Genomic DNA, 14,559 nt, shown 5'->3' with positions numbered 1-14,559 from the left:
CAGAATAATTGATGTTATACTTTGTTATTGCCACAGAAGAATATTCATTTTATTATTTTACATTTACATTTTTTTTTCCTGGGGACCCTGTGACACCCCATTGTAGAGCCGTAGGCTGGATCTTTTAAGATCTCACTGTTGGGTTTGTAAGGCCATGTTACTCCTAAATTTCTCTCTTGTTCAAAGAGCAGATATAAAACAAAGTTCTAAGCTAATCGACCTTAGTGTTCTCCTTTTTTAAAAAGAATCGATAAAGAATCGAATCGTTAAACAGAATCGAAAATGGAATCCGAATCGTGAAAATCTTATCAATACCCATCCCTAATCATGACTTGGTTGTGTTCAGCATTAGCTGCTATAATGATTGAGTGAAGTCCACCTTTAGAGAAGCTCTACATACTTCATGAACCCACTGATCTTGCTTCGTAGCACAACACTCGGGTCCCCAGATGCTCTGCGTGGAGCAACTGCCCTGCCCGGGATTTAAAAAAAAAACAAACAAAAAAACAAAAACAAAAACCTCTTATAGGTTGATTTATAGCAGGAGTGGGGGGGGAGACTCCAGGCCTCAAGGGCCGGTGTTCTGCAGGTTTTAGATGTGTCCTTGATCCGACACAGCTGATTTAAATGACTAAATTACCTCCTCAACATGTCATGAAGTTATCCAGAGGCCTGGTAATGAACTACTCGTTTGATTCAGGCGTGTTAATCCAGGGTGAGATCTAAAACCTGCAGGACACCGGGCATTGAGGCTGATTTAAAGTATCTCTGCTCTCCATATCATTCTACATTGTCACATCTACCTTGTGATGGATGGAGCCTTTCACAGCTGTTAGCACAGACTGTTTAGGCTACCAGGCGAACTAACATTACCCAGCAGGTTGTTCAGCGGTATATTTTATTAACGTGGAGTTATTAGTTCACAAATATTGTGTGCCATAGGGTTGTTCCAATAGACAATATTGTGGGAGATCTGGGGGGGAAAAATTCAAGCAGAGAGCTAATGTGTTATTTTTAAACTGTGTGTTTAATTTACATTTCCTAACCTCGTGTGAAAAGAGCAAAACGACCGATGACTGCAACAAGATGCAACTGTTTATTCTGTATGATGGAAGGCTTTAAGAGGCCACAAATCCTGGTGCCACCTCCCTCGGAAGATTTTCCAAAACAGTACTAATGGGAAGCATAATCTTTGTGAGGCAAACAAAGATTATGCTTGACTTGAACTCGGATAATGGAAATGCCTGCTTGACACCCACGGTGACCTTCTGCAATTTCAGACACACCCAGATGTACGTTAATGACACTTCACACGTTGCACCGGCTCAGTCAGTGCAGACCACAGAACGAAACTGACTGATCGGTGTGATTCATCTTTAATATACAACGTGTAGAGAACTTGAGATATTTCTCTGTGTTTAAAAAGAAGAAACCACATCTGTTTATACTGTGTTATTTTTTAACTTACAAATATTAAGCAGGAAAGCCACTTAAGACTCAATCCCGAGTTTTAAACCGATGAGGACTTTTAAATTAGTTTTCTAACCCTTTTGTGTAAAAATGAAAACCATGATTATTACATTAGAACATTTCAAAGCATCTGTCATAGAAAAACAGTGTAGTCAGACCCACTCAGTCATTTTACTAAAAAAAAAATAACATGTTACCTAAAGACAGGACTCAAACTTTGATGTGTCTGGCCTTCACGCTTCAACGAGAAATAAAATGTCACAGCTATGATCAATAGGACTGCTACAGGCCCATGAAAAGTGAGAAACAAAAACAGGTCATGGTTATTTAGTTACAAGAGTTGCCTTTTTCTTTGCCTCCCGATTCTTTATTGAACAGTCATCTATTATATGCAATCAGTGTGGGAAATCAGCTGCAGTGGAAAGCAGGCTGTGGCAGCTATGATGCCATTTTGGCTGGTTTGAGATACACCCCCACCCCCCAATGTAGTTTAATGTAGGCAGGCTGTTGCTGGAGAAACTTAAACTTTCTCTGGCTGATTTACCATGAAATACATCCATAGAGATAAATAAATGTGACAGGTAATCCAAAGTCCAGAAATAAAAACTGAATATTCCAAGATTTAAAATTAAATTATATTTATTTCCATTGTTACATACGAAAAAGAGGTTTTTGTTTTTTAGATTTCGATACTTTGAGAATTTATGTTATGGTACAGCCCCAAAGCCATCCCCACAAAAGATAATTCACTGTGACAACTCATGTGACATTATGAAAATGCGACATGAATACTGACCTTTAGAGTATCTTTACTGCTACGCCCATTATAGAATAACTCTAAAGTAGTGCACGGCAGCACTTTAATATAAAATACAGATTGTATAGTATTTATATTCAGGTAAAATCTATTATGATGTGAGCTTAAGTGTGATAAGGGCATAGACATAGAAACGAAGAAGATTTAAAAATAAACTATTACAGGCTGTCTGCGGCAATGCAGAGGTTTTTCACTTATTCCAACACAAACTATAAGGATTGTGATCTGGACATCACATATAAAATCCTACAATTAAAAATTATAAACATGGCTTTGTGTACAAAACCATGATATGGGATTACAACATAAATGGCATAAAGATAAATTAGGCTAAAATGCATCCTGTTATAAAGACACTTGGAACATCTTACCAAGAAACAGTTCCCACACTAGTGTCTGTCATCTGACATACATTATAACCTTATATATGAAAAATAAATTCAAACGGGACCTGGATGAAGAAATCCCAGAAGAGATCTGATACCACATGTGGATAACACATCAACAACACAATCACTGAAATTGAGGGAATTTAGTTGGAAGAACCAGATTGTTAACTTTAATGCTCCAAATTACAAGCAAACAGACAAACACTAAACAGCCATGCTGGAAATTATGAAAATGTGGTCATGTGGAACCAAACCACACTCACATTTGGGAAAATAAAACTGGGATTCATTCAGCTCTAGGTAAGCTTGGTGAAAGACTCGGTGAAATATATGATTCCAAGATCATTTCAGATCCTATACTCGAGTTGTCTTAAGGGACGTATATCCTAAGGACATATCTGACACCAGCAAAGAAAATTATCACCAAACACTGACTAAGGATTGAAACACCAAGCTACAGAATGAGGTGTTTGCTGTTGAGGAGATTCTGTTGATGTGAAAGCTCAGACAGGAAAAAAAAAAAGAATACTTTCTCCAAGACTGGGACAAAGGGTTGTCATACAAAGTAAAGAAAGGACTTAAAATAAAGGATTTTGAATAAATTGCTTAGAGGCAGACTTGCACTGGCCTGGGACTGTTCAAATGTACATGAACTTGATTTTTTGTGTTTGTTTTTGGCTAATTTTTAATTTCAGCATTTGTGTAGGTGCTTTACATGGATAAACAAGGCAAATAAAATAAAAGCTACAAAAAAAGATAAATATGGCCTGAAGAAAAGTGATCTTACATCATCAAAAATAATTTTATTAATTAAATGCTGTCAAAGCTGTACAGGCTCCATTATTGAATCCAAAACCTCCACACAGAATCAAACTATTGTGATTTCCAGGTCTGAGCCAGTTTGTAGATCAGATGTAAGGGTCCAATCATTAGGCTTGTTCATGCAGTAATTAACTGTTATTTACACATAAAAATCAGCATAAAAAAGAGTTAATAGAACAAAAAACTTAATAAATAAATTAAAAAAAGTTTGATGACTTATGACACTGTTTAAAGGACAAAATAATTTCTCTCTCCAGCTGGTAAGGCTCTGCTCAAATCTATGTTTACCCCATAATCTATTATTTTCACATTTAAACATCTGTTTTACAAAGACTCACTCAAATATATAATCATACGAAGAATATGCATTTACAGCCCTAATGTATTTGCTTTAGTACTGTGCCCTCGTTAAGACATTTTTGTTGAATATTAATGAAAAGCTGTTGTGTATCCTTAACACAGACATCAAACTTTGTCTGAAAACCAGTGTGAAAATGTCCCTGATGCAACCAAAAACTGTGCGCCATGTTTTCCATCAGTCAAATGGATTATTTTAATGAACTGGAAACAACATAAACCAAATTGTTTCTGTACGGTTCATTCGTGTAACAACTTTATTGACTTAGAGGAACAGGAACACGGGCCAGGTCAGCGTGTTACTGTGTACCCCTCCTTCTCCTTCTACTCTAAGCTCCACCTCAGTTTCTTTCTTGTTTTTAAAAATCTTTCATTGTAGTCACCGTCTACAGCGCTGCTCAAGTTGCTGCCAAGAACTGATCCAAGTTTGCTTACATTTGCATGTAAATTTCTGCGCTCAACAATAGTGACTGCTGAAAGTCAGCAATCACGCCTTTGTAGGGCCAAAGATCCAAAGAAATATGCCTGGCTCTTCAGCTAAAGGGTATCCAGACCAAAAACAGGATCAGTTCCAACCTTTTTTGTTCAGTTTAAGTGCAGCTACAACTCCCTGAATGACTGTGTTTGCATACAAGCTCAACACATGCTGGAACAGTATTGAACTACAACAAACCGAGCAGGTGGCTCCAGTAAAAACAGCACAGTGGTGTAAAGCTCAACTGAAAAACATGAGTGTTTGCACGTTACACTCACCAAATGAGAGTTCTCTTTTGCCTCTTGTACTTGCTGCACCTGTGGTTCAGCTACAACTTTCGTGTCCTGGTCAGAAGTCATGAGCCGTCTGCTTCTTGGCTCCTCAGGGAGAAGTCTCTGTGTCACCAAGTAAGCTACAGGGGGGCAGAAGGGACAAACAAGTCTGAGTCAACAACGGATGTTTATCAGCGTATCATCAGCTGGTACATGTGTAAGACAAAGGAGTCAGGAGGTAGTGTCTGACAGTTGCGTTATTAAATCTGATTTTTCACACAAATTGTTTTTAATGCTTGTATATGGACAGAATAACAATCAGTGCATGTGTGGATATTTTCCTCGCACAGACTTAATTTACACTAATTTAAACTACCAACACGTTGCTGTTTCTCTTAAAATTGTAATGGCAAAACTGACAATATGCTGTTGTTCAAACCATTTCAATCTGTGCTTAATGACATGTACGGAGGCCACTATTCTAATTTCAGACACTTCAGACAGTCGTGATGACAAAATGTGAAAAATCAAACGTCAGCTTGTTCTGACACATTGAAAGTATGTCACACCAATGTACAAGAAAAGCTATCAATTAGCAATAATACAAATACAGTAACACAAAAAGCTCTGAAACTCATAACAGAAACAACCGGCGAATTAGACCCATCTACTTTATAGGCCTCGATTACACAACGTGGCTTTGATTCATATTTAGCAGCTGTTTGTTTAGTCGACAGTTTGGCCATGTTTTGGCCATTTTTGCATTAAACGATGCAGGCTTTAATATTTAGCCAGTTATTTAAATAAAATGTGTAATTGTTCTTTTGTGCTGTTGTTTTTATTGAACGGTTGCATTTGTCAAGGTCAAATTTTGTATTTTATATTCCCATTCAATAAAGGATTTTCCATTTCCTGCTGCCTGTGGATACTGACATTTACTGATGACAGTGCTGATGTTTATCTCGTGCTTTTATGGGTTTACCAGCACTCATGCTTGTAGGACTGAATTTTAACATTATGGTTTTTTCTCACTTTTAAAAATAAAATAAAATTAAAAAAAAAAAAATGTACGTGTGTGATGGTGCATCCCAGCATAGAACAATCATGCAGTTATGTTGAAAACAACAGGTGCATCCATAGAAAGTAAACAGTTTTCTATCTTTAACACCTGCTACATTTGCTGCTTGTGGGGCACACAAAAAAAGTGAACTTTTAACCTCTTTTGACAATTTTTATTAGGGGTATTTTTTTTAAAAAGATACATAGTAGCATTGCAATATTTTGTTATGGTGGTATTGTATCTATACAGAGACACCAAAAATCTGTATTGTAATGAAACACAATAATCTGGGCCAATCAAATAAAGAAACAAAGAAAGAAAGAAATCATTGTATTGAATTTTTTCACATTCTGCAACAGATTAAGACTCGTGGTAACAAAATGTTTGCCCAGAGCTTGATGCTGTTGCACTCTCATGACCACTTATGATGGCAGGGCGATTGCACAGATTTCCAGATAGGAGGCAATCTTAATACCAACAAACTGTCAAAGTTGCAACTTTGACAGACTGCAGTAACTCAGAAAAATTGTTGGAAGCTTTCAAATAATTGCTAATTCATAAATGAGACAGATTGCCAACAAGTTGCCATGAGTCTAAATGAGTCTTTGTCAATGACCAGGATTCGAGGGGACTCAACACAACAGGCTGCCAGCTAGTTGTATTCTGGTTTATATGCCTATAGAACAGCAAGGTTGCAGAGTGGAAATGTATTAATTAAATGTGAATTTCTGTCTATGTAGAGAGCAGCAGATATGTGCTTGTCAATGGTTTATCACAGTTAATTGCCTACTTGACCCCATTCAATAGCAGACAGAGCACACAGACTTTGTCTGGCAGCATTTATGGCAGGTTGTCGTAACAGTCGAATTTTTGCAGCAAAAAAAAAAAAAAAAAAAAAAAAGAAGAAAGAAAAGAAAACAGCTTAAGTGTGATAACTTTATCTTATAGGATAAAACAGATACTGGCTAAGTTAAACTTTGAGGACATCACTGAAAAAAATTAGTTAAAAGAATGTGATCGGGGGTTTTTTCAAATGTGTTGAAAGAATGCAGCTGACAAAATGTGAAAAAGTAGAGTATGTGTTATTGCAATACTCATCGCAAAATATTTTTAAAAATTTAAATTGTCATATCATGAGTGAAGTATTCTGATAAGACTGTATCGTAGAAGGTGGCAATGATCATCATATTCCACATATGTGGCTAAAAACTGCAGTCTGTATCAGTTAGCAGCATGTGAGTGATTAAAAATGATTAATGCTAATGTTGTAATCTGCTGTCTCAACAGAAAGGTTGATAATAAACCAACAATAAGACTGACACAGATCATGTGTGTAATTTCTGGTTGATCTTCAGCCTCATTTCTCTGAGGCGGTGAAAGCAGGCGCATTAAAACAAAAATGTTTTTCTTCAGTTAACAGGAGCAGCACTCGTCATTGGTTGGATTATTACCTGCCGTGATTGTGACAGTCTTTTCTGGACCGACTGCTCAACAAACGTGAAGAAAATAATCTTTTCAGCTGCTCTCATCCACTGCTCTCTCGTTTCACACAGCAATAAAGCAAACGCACAAAGATAAGTCAAAATAAAAGCTGTCCGTTTAGTTTGCCGCTATGTTTTTAAAATCTAAATGTGTAAGACAATATTTGTTATTAAAGCTTTAAAATAACTGTAATAGCAGGTAAGTCTGCTAGAGAGATTGGATAGCTTCTATAAACCTGAAGTTTACCAAATTTACAGCTCGCAGCAGACTAAACAAACAGCTTTTCCTTAAAGCCAAAAATGTCACTTTTCTTCAGGCGGTCTAATGAAGGACTCTTATGGGCTTTAACAACTGCCCCTGTCAGTGCTACAACGCTCCATCCTTCTGGCTAAATATTTGAACATACACTCCTAAATACTTTTTATTGTCCTCGTGCATCTATTTTTAGCCACAAATGCGAGCAAAACACTTACATCATCAAGCCCTGCCTCCCTGAATTCTTTTCCACGTAAAAAGGACGCTTAGCTGCACTTTTTGCTTTCTGTTTATACACGAGTAAAACGTCATGAGGTTTTGTAGGTCAAGTTCTCGACATCACTCTGTCATCCCCAAGGCCCGATTGGATGATCACTTCCACAACATTTGACCTCAGTGTAACGGGGGGGACAAAACAAAACACCACTGGAAACACCTTCTTTTCTGTCCTGCTTGTAAAGCGGTGATAATCCGCCCAACAATCGGGCGCCTGTCCCTGACACGGGCCCTCGCTGTGTTCGCATACAAAGCAGAAAAAGAATGGTGTGGCTGTAAAGCCGGTGACCTTTGATCCACATAATGACACAGTGTCACTGCTGCTGTGATGAATGGGGCATAGCACAAGCCTCCATCAACTCACATCAATAATTGAAGCATCTGTTTGCGTGATAAACTTTGCACCTAACATTGTAAAAACGGTTTGACAACTGAAACCTGCACACAACCCGAGTGTGTAACTAGCTGACAAGTCATGCAAAATCTATTATTTTATTATTTTTGGACTAAATAGGAAGCCAGTACCCAACGATTGGGTGTGGGGGTTCTGGGTTTTCATGTCACCTTGTGTGCTTCAGTACCAAATTCTCTGTGATGTATTTTTCTGTTTCTGCTGTCACACATTTAAAGGACTGACATACTGACACAACAAAGTCTTGGCAGCCTTTTTTCCGAACTACTGCTCTTTAATGCTGACGTTCTGATTTGAACTTCTACCTCTGATAAAAATCACCACGCACATAAATAAATAAAAAAAAAACCCTGGTGCTGTGATTAAAGCCAGAAAGTCTCATTCTTGTCTATGTCAGCTGCCCTTTGGTCAACTGCCTGTTCCAATTGAGGCTGAACCACGCTCACCTCAGAGAGCTCTTCCAGAAAGGGTCGTGGTCTGAAACGGTTTCTGCAGATTTAAAACTACAGACACCGTAAGAGCTTATTTGGTAAACAGCTTAAGGAAGGGAAAAAAAAAAAAAGAAAAGAAAAATGGTGTTAGTCTGTCCCTAAAACACCCTAACAGCCATTTTTGTTGGCAGAGCCCATGTTACATGAATTGCAGGAAGCTTTTGGGGTACAGATGGGGGCGAAGACTGCAACAGGCAACGCTGAACTGATGTTCTGCACTGCACCTACGAGGCAAGCGGCACAGAGCTGAAAGCAGACCATGTGAAAGCCTGTGAGCACTCTGGAGATAAAAGAAGCTGAAGGCAAACACTAATAATCCTTCCACAGGTTCACTTACAGAAACCTCAGTAGTTTTACTTCCTCTAGAGAGATCTTACCGAGCTAAAGCTCTCCTTTAATCATCCTGACTCGAGCTGATCAGGCTTTGCTTTTGTGGAGGACCAAATGCTTCCTGCTGGAGCAAAAATAGTCATCGTTTGATCCGGACTGTGTCGTTTTCATGATTGCTGGCCGCCAAATTTATAAACAAATTTTAAATTCAATACTTTTGTGCAGAAACTTGAAATCATATTATGAACCTGTTAGATCTACATCTACTTGATATATAAGCTGACCCATAGCACAACAAATGACATAGCTACCAGGCTGTGATATCAGCTAAAATACTCTTCGTTTAGCCCAAAGGTTGGGCAATGCTTGTGTTAGAGTAGTGAGAACAACCTTTTCACTCTGGTCAGAAACTATCGCACACCATGAAGCTGAAAGCATGCAAACTTGGATCACTAGCCACAAATGTAAATATGAATCAACTGAAAGAACCACTCAGAGGAAACGGAGAACTTGTGAAAATGACAGTTGTTGTGACATTAATGTAAACTATTTTAAACTACTTCAGGAACCTCACACTGGTAATACTAATGTTACTGAGGTAAAGCATCAGTCCAATTGATTCAGCTAAAACATTTAACATGTTCTGCCTTGTTTGTGTAAGAGTAAATACACAGAAAGGTTGGACAGCTTTTGTCCTAAAATGGTCCCACCTCTGGTTCACACAGTCTAAGTCATTGTTTTGCAAGTCTCAAGTAAGTCTCAAGTCTTTATCCTCAAGTCTCAAGTAATGTCAGGCAAGTCAGAGTCGAGTCTCAAGTCACTGGTGTAAAAGTCCGAGTCAAGTCACAAGTCTGAAACTTTGAATTTCAAGTCCTTTCGAGTCTTTAAAAAAAACAAACGAAAAAATAATGTTGCAGTTATGCTAAATGTAAATATTAGACCATGTAATTTTAAAATCTGTGTTTTTCTCAACACATGACAAAATAGTGAACTTAGAAAATATACACAAATTGTGAAATTGCACCTCTTTAAAATGCAGCTCAATTAAACTTAGCTCCAAGAATAATTTTCACCGACAGTTCTGAGATACGCTGCATGTTATTCTTGGATGCGGTTGTAGGACCGGCTTTAAAATCGCATGACAAAAATATCATACACATTAAAAAAAAACTGTATCACCAACGTAGCCTGGAAAACATTTGCTAGTTAGATGAAGTCAGCTATCTCATCTTAGCATATTTATATGCATATATGCACCTTGAAATGCACCGTGTAGAACGAAAGACCATCGTACGTATCATAAGTTTACCAGTCTCACAAATCGTCTTCATAAATACACATTCGTTAACCGTTTATTAATATAACCTTTGAGCTCAACGGTAATTAATTAGTAGTGGAAATAATTTCTGGTAGCATCACAGAAATGTAGCAGTGACAATAATACTGTATGCTGTAATCGTACTGGGCAATTAGTGATACAAAAAACCTGTTTTATCCTGTGAATAAAAGTATATGTTTTTGTCAATGTACCATAATAACAGAAGCGAAACGCAATATTGTGTCAGGACAATTCACTATTTATGCACAATAAACAAAGGAGCATAGCGCGACAATTTCTGTTCAGCGCCAGACTTGCTTGTAACCTATATCACCAATTATGTTAAGAAAAATGACGCATTAACTACAACAGCAGACTGACCTTTGTGTAAATGCTTGGAGCAGACTAACCTGTGAGCTGGAGTGTTCTAGGACGTTATATTTGATCTTTGAATGGCTGCAATCCAGTCGCCTCTTTGTTACTTCGGAAACATGGCTCGAACAATTTCTCTTCAACGACGTAATCCGATAACAACCGATCTCTTTACCCGTCGGCTTCCCGTGGCTGTCATGCGACCGGCTATTGCAGTTAATAATACAACGGCTTCTTGACATTTTTGTGTTTCTTTTTATCGCTGTGTGACTGATTTTAATTGAAAGCCTGCGTGCGCTAGTACCGCTTGCCACGAGTTCCCAGAATCCTTTGCGGTTCTACCCGTGAATGACGTCACATTTTCAATCTCCATATAATATGCATGTTAAATTTTATATTTGGGGTAAAATATCAAGTCTTTTCAAGTAAACCGGTTCAAGTCCAATTCAAGTCCCAAGTCATTGGTGTAAAAGTCCAAGTCAAGTCACAAGTCTTAGAACATTTTTTCAAGTCAAGTCTAAAGTCATAAAATTAATGACTCGAGTCCAAGTCATGTGACTCGAGTCCACACCTCTGGTGTGAACTGTGCTGCTCTCAAAAACAGTAAAGATGACGATTTTGCGTCCTGCGCTGGGAGCTGTTGTTCATCAAATGTCATCTAAATATTAACCAAGTTGAGTTTTTCTTAATTCTGTTTTTGCTATCACGCACAGTAACTCACTAATTGCTCATCAATTTGAATTACTCATTATTTCAAAAGCATATAAATCCCTCCTGTGGCAAGTAGTTAAGAAGAGAACTCACACCTGCCCACACCCACACCATTTTAAAATTAAATTAAATCCAGATAAAAAAAAAAAATCAGAAGTTTATTTTAAAATATAATTAAAGAAGCTCATTTCTCTCCAATTCAGCAACAATTACATTTTTTAGCTTTAAGCAGCCAGCAGGAATACATCTCATGCCCACAGCGTTGTAATTTTAACCTGAGACAACACCTTCAACCAACACACAAACTGCCTTTTAGAGAAAACACCTGCACTCTGAGAGTGAGCCAAGTGTGATATTTACTTTATGCAGGATAAACTCCAGACCAGAGACGTTTCCCTTTGGTCGCTCTACAGGTCGTCACTGAAATATTATCAGTCTGTCAAAACATTTAACATGGATAATTGTGAGAAGCCAAAACTGTAAGTGAAATGTAATTTTCATTAATCACACAGCAATAAGGCAGCCTAACCTGGTAGTGTGTAGTACTGTGGTTTAAAGTAACAGCTTATAAATATTAAGTCAAATTGAACTTGGATAAACACATAGGCTGGCTCATAACTGCCTGCTCAAAAAGAAACAACTCAAGACAAATTCTTTTCTTGCTTATTTCACCCTCACTGTACCTGAACTTAGAGAGCCCCCCCCAGCCAATCCCACTCTAACTCCAACTATACCTGTACTTACAAAAGGCATAACAAAATGCCCAGATCTCTTTATTTTATCTGGCTTAACTACACCAAACATCAACAATTAGGCCAACTGATTACACAAAGGCCAACTTAATCAACTTAATCTAATTAACACTGGCAGCATCTGACCAATCACAATCATAAGTGTGCTGAGAGCAAAATTGACCGACTCAGATAAAATTATAATTTTAGAAAATACGAAGATAATACAGCCTGACCACGTCAAAGCTCTATTATTAAAGATGGAAAGGGGTGGGGTGGGGGGGGGTTTGATGTGTGCAAAAAAGTTTCAGGTTTTTACTTTTTACTTTCAGATGGAGCCTGAACATTAAACAATAAAATAAAATAAACAGTTTGTGAAGAAATAAAGACCAAAAATTAAAAACAGGATTCATATTGGTTAGTGTGTAGGATTTTTGCTGGCATAGAGTGGACCTTTAATGCGCACCTATGCATAAGCACGACTGGTATGCATATAACTGTAGCGAAAACACATTTATAGCAAATTTCAACTCTTGCTGCCCTCTCAAAGAGCTTTAGACTACAAGGCCACATTTAATCTACCTCACATCCACGGCCAATTTACAATCACCATTTAACATAAGCAGTCCTTGGACTGTGGGAGGAACATGGAGAGGACCCACATACACAGGAATAACAAGCAAACTCCACACAGAAAGGCCAGAGCCACGGTTAGAATTAGGAAATTACTTAATGTGACGCCTCAAAGTGCCAGAATACTCTCAGCATTGGTCACCATAACATCATAACGTCACTTCTATTTATGCTAGCTGCTGTTGTTTCTGTGGATTTCACAAACAAAAAGTTAAGTTTCAGTAAATTAAACCCTACTTAAAAATACTGGTTTACCATCCTTTAAAAAAATAAAATAAAACAGTACTGGTGATGGTGCTTGGTTGGTGGACACATACTTTCAAATTTCCTAACAAAACAAATTGTTTTAAAATAGTTTTAAACAGGAATAAATGTGTTCCTCAAGTCTCTATGAGTGATGCTCATCAAATGAAGAAGAGAACTTTAGAGTATGTCCAGGGTAAGATTAATCAATTCCCATAATTCTAAGACATGATACTGCCACAGAGAGATAAAGCTGTCTAATCGAGCTCAGCCCTGCATCTGCACTGGTGCACAGCCACAGGACAGCGGCAGCACTGCAGAGGTGGACCCACATCCGACCTACACAACACCTTTACAGTCTACAGTGGAACTTGAGTGGAACTCTGGTTTACCTGCTGCAGCAGCTTCTCTTTTCTGCTTTTTCCCCCAAAATTCAGAGGGCGCATTAACTTTTCATTCATATCCATGTTTTGTGTACTTTAAATATTCTTCTTGTGTCTCCCATGGTTAAAGAGGACTAACAGCAGTAGAATAATATTTTTGTTCAGTGCAACTTCTACTATGGTAGAGGTTGCACTGAATGAGCAACTTAATATAAGAATAAGCTCCAAATCTTATATCTATCATAAGAACTGCATGGTTAGAGGTTAGTGGTTCAGCAGTTATCACCTTTAGCCACTAGTTATTTTCATCTTGCTGTTATTATAACTGCAGTGAGGAGACCAGCTATAGTGGTATTTGTAGTAAGTACTTTTAGAGACACAAAAACCTCACCTGTGTGTATTCATTGTGTCACTCTTTCAGAGAATAAATGTGCAGATGTTTAGTCATGTAGAAACAATCCTTCCTGCCCGAGGTCAGAGCAATCACAGCAGCACCACTTTCTAAAGAGCTGACTGATAAATGGATAGTTATTTCGTACCTGTTGAGCATTCTTATTTTGAACTTAAGCTGCTCTGGAGCAAGCGATGTATCGCCTTAACAACAAAAATACCTACATAACCCCAAAGACCCAGAGTTACACCTGAAGTTATCTTGCTCAAGTCCAAATTCTGCTTCCTAGTACAGACCTCAGAGCACACAATACAGACAATGTTAAACAACTTATTTCAAAGTTATTCCAAAGGAAAACGACAATACTGATAATAAACATTTTAATAAGCAATGTTTTTAAAGGGTGGGTTAATTTACTTAACCTTGAGTACATATTTTGTGAACAAATCCACAAAAACACCAGAAAACAAGAGATGTCTGTTAAGTAATTAGATGCAGACCAACCGCTTTTCTCATAACAAAAAATGCCCATTGTGAGTCCAGAAACCCCGCTACCACTACACCTGAGGCTGCCCCCCGAATCCCCACTTTAACCCCTCAATACAACCCTTCAACAAACAGTGATCCTTATCAAACCACATCCCATTTCCTCTACAGATGCAGTGACTCAATCATGAGGTTTAGACAGGGCCTGAACCAAAACAAGCTCTGCTCACTCCTCCCCTGTCGTGTTTCCACCCTGCTCAATCACTTCAGGTGATTTATGACCCCCAGCCGGTGCTCTAAAACAAGGCCGAGGTTCAACTCTACCGGTGAAAAATGCAAGGGTGGTCCACAGGACTGTATTTATAGTCGGTTGCTTACCGCTG

The 14,559-nt window shown here is 38.1% G+C and overlaps 1 protein-coding gene across 3 annotated transcripts in view; it reads right to left on the bottom strand.

The window, feature by feature from the left end:
• larp4b (La ribonucleoprotein 4B) overlaps positions 1-14,559 on the bottom strand; it is a 56,283-nt gene that overhangs the window by 40,625 nt on the left and 1,099 nt on the right. For all 3 annotated transcript variants that reach the window (XM_085378894.1, XM_085378895.1, XM_085378898.1), the window contains exon 2: positions 4,609-4,742. In XM_085378894.1, the coding sequence (XP_085235020.1) occupies positions 4,609-4,689 (81 nt within the window). In that variant the 5' untranslated portion in view covers positions 4,690-4,742. The remainder of the gene's footprint in view (positions 1-4,608; positions 4,743-14,559) is intronic.

This window comes from Diplotaxodon limnothrissa, linkage group LG18 (assembly GCF_057381915.1).
Source record: "Diplotaxodon limnothrissa isolate DT_005_m linkage group LG18, D_limnothrissa_male_GT1.1, whole genome shotgun sequence".
Lineage (NCBI taxonomy): Eukaryota > Metazoa > Chordata > Actinopteri > Cichliformes > Cichlidae > Diplotaxodon > Diplotaxodon limnothrissa.
The sequence above is the reverse complement of the archived record's forward strand: the minus strand, read 5'-3'. Positions and strand labels throughout refer to the sequence as shown.